The 7,575-nt window shown below is 40.0% G+C and overlaps 1 protein-coding gene across 1 annotated transcript; it reads left to right on the top strand.

Annotated features, from left to right (window-relative positions):
- Positions 1-562: 562 nt before the first annotated feature.
- LOC139946833 (polycomb protein EED-like) lies at positions 563-7,359 on the top strand. The gene is made up of 10 exons (XM_071944554.1): positions 563-720; positions 1,469-1,804; positions 2,135-2,257; positions 2,951-3,032; positions 3,225-3,316; positions 3,558-3,691; positions 5,277-5,382; positions 5,639-5,800; positions 6,047-6,120; positions 6,447-7,359. Exons 1-10 carry the CDS (start codon positions 622-624, stop codon positions 6,571-6,573), a joined length of 1,335 nt encoding a protein of 444 aa, XP_071800655.1. The 5' UTR covers positions 563-621; the 3' UTR covers positions 6,574-7,359.
- The last annotated feature ends 216 nt before the right edge of the window (positions 7,360-7,575 follow it).

The following is a 7,575-nucleotide window of genomic DNA, read 5'->3' as shown; positions in this document are numbered from 1 at the left end:
CTAATTAGGAGGTAGAAATTTGAGAGGGCGCTGTTCGAGGAGACCGTTAAAGGAAACGTTGCCTTGGATCGGTCGAGTTGGGCTTTGAAAAGCGTTTGTAACCGTTTTTTATAAAATGCATATGGGTAGAAAGATGTTGTAAAAGTAGAATACAATGATCCACACAAACATGCCTCGAAATTGCGTGGTTTTCCTTTTACCTTGTCGACTAACACGTCGGCCATTTATGGGGGTCAAAATTTTGACTCCCATAGCCCATGGAGGTAGGATTAGACCTCCATGCATAGCCTAAATGGCCGACCATGTTAGTTCGCACAGTAGAAGGAAAACCACGCAATTTCGAGGCAAACTTGTGTGGATCATTGTATTCTACTTTTAAAACATCTTTCCAACCATATGCATTTTATAAAAAACGGTTACAAACGCTTTTGTTATGACAGGCAACGTGTTCCTTTAAAAACAATCACACAAAAAATTATTTTTGTAGAGGGCGCTGTTCAAGGAGACCGTTAAATTAAAAACTCACCATGAAAATAAAAATGAATTTTGTAGAGGGCGCTGTTCAAGAAGACCATTAAAAAAAACACGAAACGAATTTCTCCCGCGAACTGAGATACGAAGATGTCTGACAAAGAAGAATCCGATCTAGGACCAGTTTTAAAAAGACCCAAATCTCTACCGCAAAATGGAAATCAAAACACAGCTTCTGGGGATGAGAATGTGAGTGAGTCTTTGTGATTTTCTGTTGGATCGTCAAGGTTACCAACTTATTTCATGTTTTTGCGGTCATTAGAATAGATTTCGAATGTCCAGTTTCCGGACGCCACAACCAAGTCACAGACACAGTCACAGTGCAAAGTGCAACCAACTCAAGTCAAGTGCACACTTCAAATTTAACAATTTTAGGCCTAAATATTGCTAATAAAACTCTCCGTATCCTGCTGACAGTGTTCATTATTTTTTCATAATTAAATAAAGACTATAAAAACTATCAAAATCATTTAATTTTAATCATTTCTAATCATTTTTGACATTTGACACTAGTAGTACCTAGGTAGTAGTAGTACGTATTAGTAATAGTATTTATATAATATAGGCCTAATTAAATTATAATATAAGACAGTTTGTTTATAACAATTCACAATCAATTCACATAATATGATATTATGATGAAGGCCGTCATATGTTCAATGAAAAGTTGAAATTAAAAAGGCAGAGGTAAAACTGTAAACAAAAAACTACATAACGCAAACCCTGATGATCACTTTTTAAATGAATTTTGGTTTGATCTATGTTAAGCATTCAGGAATGAGGTTTTGTTGATGTTAATTTTTATTGATCTAAAATTTTACCAGTCGTACTATGCATTTTGTTGATGTTTTGATTTTATCTTTCATATCAAAAAGCACTAAGTTTCTAAGAAGATTATATATCTGAAGACAAATGTTATGTATTTCTGTATGATCAGTCTCTAGAGCTTGATGATGGACGGAGTGAAGCCAGCACTCCAACAGTCGACAGCAACTCCCGTTCAGATACACCCACAGGCTCATCGACTGGCAGCTTCAATAACAGAAAGAGCAACCGCGGACGATGGAGAACCAATAAAAACAAACTCCAATACAAGTGCAGTTCCTTCTTGAAAGAAGACCATGGCCAACCCATATTTGGTGTGACCTTTAACCCTTTCTATAAAGAAGGTGATGCGCTAGTCTTTGCTACAGCAGGCAGTAACCGTGTTTCTGTTTATGAGTTGTTGGATGGTGGAGGAATGAAGTTACTACAGAGCTATATAGATGCTGATGTATCCTTGCAATTATTGGGGGCGGATCCAGGAGGAAAAGGGGAGGATTTGTTTTAAAAAACTTACTCTGAGGTATTCAAATAAGTGGTCACTTGTATCTAAGCAAGTCAACATACCAAACTTTATTCAAATCTTACTCATTAATGGCTTATTTACAAACTGGTCTTTTGCTGATTCTCTTTAAAATTTAGAAAGGAAGTGAACAAACTAAACAACAATTTTATACCAGTACATGTATATGGTCTTGCATTATATTTGTGGGTTCCTTATGATTGTGATGTACTATTTTTCTTCAATGTTGAGTAGATTTGCCCTTAATTTGCTCTCCAGTCTGATGAGAGTTTCTATACATGTGCCTGGTCCTATGAGAAGACTGGTTTGCCATTGCTTGCTGTAGCTGGGTCACGGGGTACCATACGCATCATCAGCCCAATCACAATGCAGTGTATTAAGGTACAGTGTTTAAACAACACTACACTGTAATAGCAAAGAAAACATCTCCTATTTGGTGTCTTTGCTGTGCTGTTGAATATTTAAAAACACAGAACTAAGTCTTGCCTTACCTAGCACTTTCCTCTCATGAAGAAAGGTTGCAGTTGCATGCCTATGCAATGACAGAACATTTAACAAGATTGTAAAGGGTTTTTGAATGCCTATACTCCAATGTTACTAAGTTTTCTTCGCTTACATAAACTCTTTTTGTAACCAATGCTTTTGATATCGCTTAGGCACTAACAGTTATTTTTAAAATGTGCGCTTTCCATACAGAATTTGAAAGAGACAGACAGAACCTAAGTAAGCCTAACCTTTTGTTTTTAAAAGGTCATAGCTAGTGCACAAATTTGATGCTTACTCTTTAAGCGGAGAATGGTGACTGTAAGCACAGAATTCCGTGGAAAGCAGAGCCATGAAATTGGGCCCTTTGCCTAATATCGTAGAGCTACCTTTTTAAGTAACATTTAGTGTTTAACCATTTGCCCCTGAGCAAAAATGAGCAGGATACCAGTCACATCAGATACATGTGGAATCATATTTTGACTGGTTACCTCAATTATGCTTACCTTTTGTTGTTCTTAAGCAGCTCTATAAAATTGGGCCCTTATTTGGCGTACTATTTCTAATGAATCTGTTTTGTTTATATTTCAGCATTATATCGCTCATGGCAACGCAGTTAATGAATTAAAGTTCCACCCAAGGGATTGTAATTTACTTCTGTCAGTCAGTAAAGGTGAGTTTGTGTAGTTTGTTGGAGTGTGAACCGAGACAAGACTAATAAGAAGGTTACTAATATTGACATATTATTGAATGGTTGGCATTTAGAGCTTTCTTTTGCAAACTGTTGTTGGGATAGATACTCCAGTTAGCCAAATGTTGTTATCTGAGTTAATTAGACTTACAAGCCAAGTTTTTTTTCCTTCAGATCATTCTGTTAGACTTTGGAACATCCAAACAGACACTCTTGTCATTGTATTCGGTGGGGTCGAAGGTCATAGAGATGAAGTCTTAAGTGCCGTAAGTACCATCTACACTTTGTTAAAATAATGGTTCAATGCATGACAATTAACCCATAGCCGTTAATTGTAACATGGGGGTAGTGTCTTCCTTGGTGCTGAAGAAGGACAATCCTGGATGAATATCTCAACAGTACTGGCCTTAGGAAATGGAGGCGGGAAGATGCACCAAAAAGTGAACTAATTTGTGTAAATGGTTGAGAATTTGTGATAATAGATTAATTGATGTATTTTTCTTTTAGGATTTTGATATTGATGGAACCCGGATTATGTCCTGTGGAATGGATCATTCATTAAAGATGTGGAGATTAGAAAGACCCATGGTACAAGAAGCTATCAAGAATTCATATGAATACAACGCCAGCAAGACGGACAGGTACAAACTATAACATGTATTTCTAATTATTGCTGCCCCACACTGCTGTATCACTCTAAAATAACCCTCCTACTGTCTGACCATTCAATATCATCATCCACTGTAGTGTTGAATAAGCCAGACCAGCCTTCAATATGATATCAAGTGGTGAATGCATCTACACAGTACACAGTCAACCCTCCTACTGTCTGACCATTCAATATCATTCTTTGTTGCTTTGAATTATAGATAAACACTGCATGGCCATAGCTACTGTATGCCTGATATTGTAATTAGGACACAGCAGTTTTTCCCTTGTAAACGACACCTTAATGAGGGAAAAGTACATTTCTACAGGAACATTTCAAGGGGCATCAAGTCCACAACCAGGAAGCAATGAGCAATGACCATTGGGGTATGGAGGCAAAGACCAGGGGGCATGAAGGCAATGACCGGGTGCATGGAGGCAAAGACTGGGGGGGGGGGGGTGCAATGAGGCAATGACCAGGGGGGCATGGAGGCAATGACCAGGGTTATGGAGGCAATGACCAGGGGGCATGAAGGCAATGACCGGGTGCATGGAGGCAAAGACTGGGGGGGGGTGCAATGAGGCAATGACCAGGGGGGCATGGAGGCAAAGACTGGGGGGTGCAATGAGGCAATGACCAGGGGGGCATGGAGGCAATGACCAGGGTTATGGAGGCAATGACCAGGGGGCATGAAGGCAATGACCGAGTGCATGGAGGCAATGACCAGGGGCATGGAGGCAAAGACTGGTGGCATGGAGGCAAAGACTGGTGGCATGGAGGCAATGACCAGGGGCATGGAGGCAATGACCAGGGGCATGGAGGCAATGACCGGGGCATGGAGGCAATGACTGGTGGCATGGAGGCAATGACCAGGGGCATGGAGGCAATGACTGGTGGCATGGAGGCAATGACCAGGGGCATGGAGGCAAAGACTGGTGGCATGGAGGCAAAGACTGGTGGCATGGAGGCAAAGACTGGTGGCATGGAGGCAATGACCAGGGGCATGGAGGCAATGACCAGGGGCATGGAGGCAATGACCGGGGCATGGAGGCAATGACTGGTGGCATGGAGGCAATGACCAGGGGCATGGAGGCAATGACTGGTGGCATGGAGGCAATGACCAGGGGCATGGAGGCAAAGACTGGTGGCATGGAGGCAAAGACTGGTGGCATGGAGGCAATGACCGGGGCATGGAGGCAATGACTGGTGGCATGGAGGCAATGACCAGGGGCATGGAGGCAATGACTGGTGGCATGGAGGCAATGACCAGGGGCATGAAGGCAATGACCGGGGGGGGGGGGGGGGTGCAATGAGGCAATGACCAGGGTTATGGAGGCAATGACCAGGGGCATGAAGGCAATGACCTACATGAAGTATCAGGCCTGAGCTATTCTTAGCAAGATACATTGTTGTAAATCCAATTTATTCCACAAGTTCGGGTGTTGAACCATGTGACATTTTACCATAACATTATGATGGATTTAAAAAAAATTACCAAATTAAACTGTAAATACTTTTCCACATTATTAAATTCACCATTAAACAATATTTGTACTTGTATTGTTTTTGTTTACTAGGCCATTCAGGACTGTCCATGTTAATACGCCAGACTTCTCAACGAGAGATATACATCGGAACTACGTCGATTGTGTGCGATGGTTGGGAGAATTTGTCCTGTCCAAGGTAAGGTTTTTTATTGTTATTATTTATATATCTTTCTAGGAATGGGACCCTTAAAAGTTTCTAGAACTGTCACCCGTTGACCTGAAGATATCTGTGTAGAGAAGATAGTAAAAAGAAATATCAGTTATAGATGTGGGAGAAAAACCCCAATAGCTCAGCATTTGTGTTCCATTTCTGTTTACATGTGCTCAGCTAGGCTTTTTGTTTATGAATTTGACTGGTCTGACTTTGTTATATGTTTTTCTTATTCTTTAAGTCATGTGAGAACTGCATAGCCTGCTGGAAACCCGGTCTCATCTCGGACCCATTGGACACCATAACAAAGTCATCTCCATCACGCGTCACCGTACTACACAAGTTTGAATACGCCCAATGCGACATCTGGTTTATGCGCTTCAGTATGGATTACGCACAGAAGGTAAGCAAGGTGCCAGGCTAAGTGTTTCTTCATTTATTTTGTATTCTGGCATGTCTAATCTTGTGTTCTTCAGCAAGACACTTAACCATTATTGCTTTTTCCTTCAGATGAGACATTAAGCTGTAGGTTCTCTATTCTGTGTTTCTGGCAGTGGCTGTTGAATGTGCTTCAATACACCTCCTAGGGATTTGATCAAGCGCTATTTATGAACCCAGTATAATTCTTATTATTATATTTTTATTTCAGATCTTAGCTCTTGGTAATCAAGTTGGTAAACTTTATGTTTGGGATCTGGATGTAGAAGAGCCAAGTAAAGCAAGGTAAGCCAATAAATTTGGGCTTTTCTTTTTCATTTTTCGATTTCTATACTTTTTCTTTGCATAAATCCCTTTTAATAGATGGAAGTTTGCATCGGGATAAAGAATACTGATTTTTGTTTTACCCATAGACATCGATTTGCGTTAGCACTGTATACTCAGTACTTTCCCGAGCTCTGTGAAACAAAATCACATGCATATTACTCGGGTTGGATTTGAACCCACAACTCCCTTGCTATTATAGCCAACAACTCCTACTCTGAAGTTTCTTGATTGTTGCATGGTCCAACATCTTGACTAACTAGTGTCTTGTTTTTTCTCATTGACAGATGCACAAAGCTGACTCATCCCAAGTGTTTATCTGCAATCAGACAGACGAGTATATCTCGAGATGGATCCGTTATTATTGGTGTGAGTGACGACAGTACAGTCTGGAGATGGGATCGGATTCGATAAAAAAAAGTTAATCCAACCATGGTTAATTAGGCTGTCATCTGGGAATGGAGTCAGGGTTACTAGACATGTTAATGTTACCAGTTGAAAAGCAAACCCTATTCTTCAATATTTTAGCTGCAGCCACAAGCAACAGCCAAAGTCACCTAACTTTGGTATAAATCTTCAGACTTGGCATCTACAATATACGATTTGACATCTCACCTTGGTTGCAAATGGGCCCAATTTCATAAAGCTGCTAAATGGTCAGCAAACTTTGGTGCTTATTAAAAAACATGCTTAAGTAAAAGTTTATTTCATATTGATCAACATTTGCATAACTGCATCTCTCATCTGCTTACAAGAACTGCTAACAAGCTAGCGTGCCTTTTACTTTGATTATGGTTAGCAGTGTTTATGAGATAGGAATTATGCTAATGGCTGCTTAGTAAGCAGAAAGTGTCTGCTTACAGGCTTTGTGTTGACGACAAACTCTTACAAATGATTTGCCGATTGCACTGTTCTACATGATCTCTGAAAATATTAATAGTAGGCTTTTTATCAGGTGCTTTTAAACATTGCATCATCTAAGCACCTAACCATGTTGTTCTATTACCCCATAACTGGGCCTTAGGTATTAACCTGTTCCCTCTAAAATCTTTCTTCATTGAGTTGAAAGATTTTAAAAATGTCTGAACCAGTGTTGTCTTGAACCATTTTGATTATATGTACTATAACTAACACGTTTTCTACTCTTTGTTCTCTGAAAACCCGAGTGAAATAAATTTCTTTTTTACAAGTTTCTATAAATTGGTGTGAAGTGTCAGTATTTGCATCTCAAAGTAAACATTTCACAACGTTGCTGTTTTGGATTAATTTATATTTAATTATTCGCCGTTCAGTCTCTGTACGATAACTAGAGCAGGCAAGTTGAGTCCACTGCTATTCAGTGAAGACAGTCCATTGGTTCCCTAGTCACTACAGTGAAAGTAGAACTCTTGAGGTAGTAGGTAAACATCAGGACAA

This window comes from Asterias amurensis, chromosome 14, assembly GCF_032118995.1.
Source record: "Asterias amurensis chromosome 14, ASM3211899v1".
Taxonomy (NCBI): domain Eukaryota; kingdom Metazoa; phylum Echinodermata; class Asteroidea; order Forcipulatida; family Asteriidae; genus Asterias; species Asterias amurensis.
The sequence above is the reverse complement of the archived record's forward strand: the minus strand, read 5'-3'. Positions and strand labels throughout refer to the sequence as shown.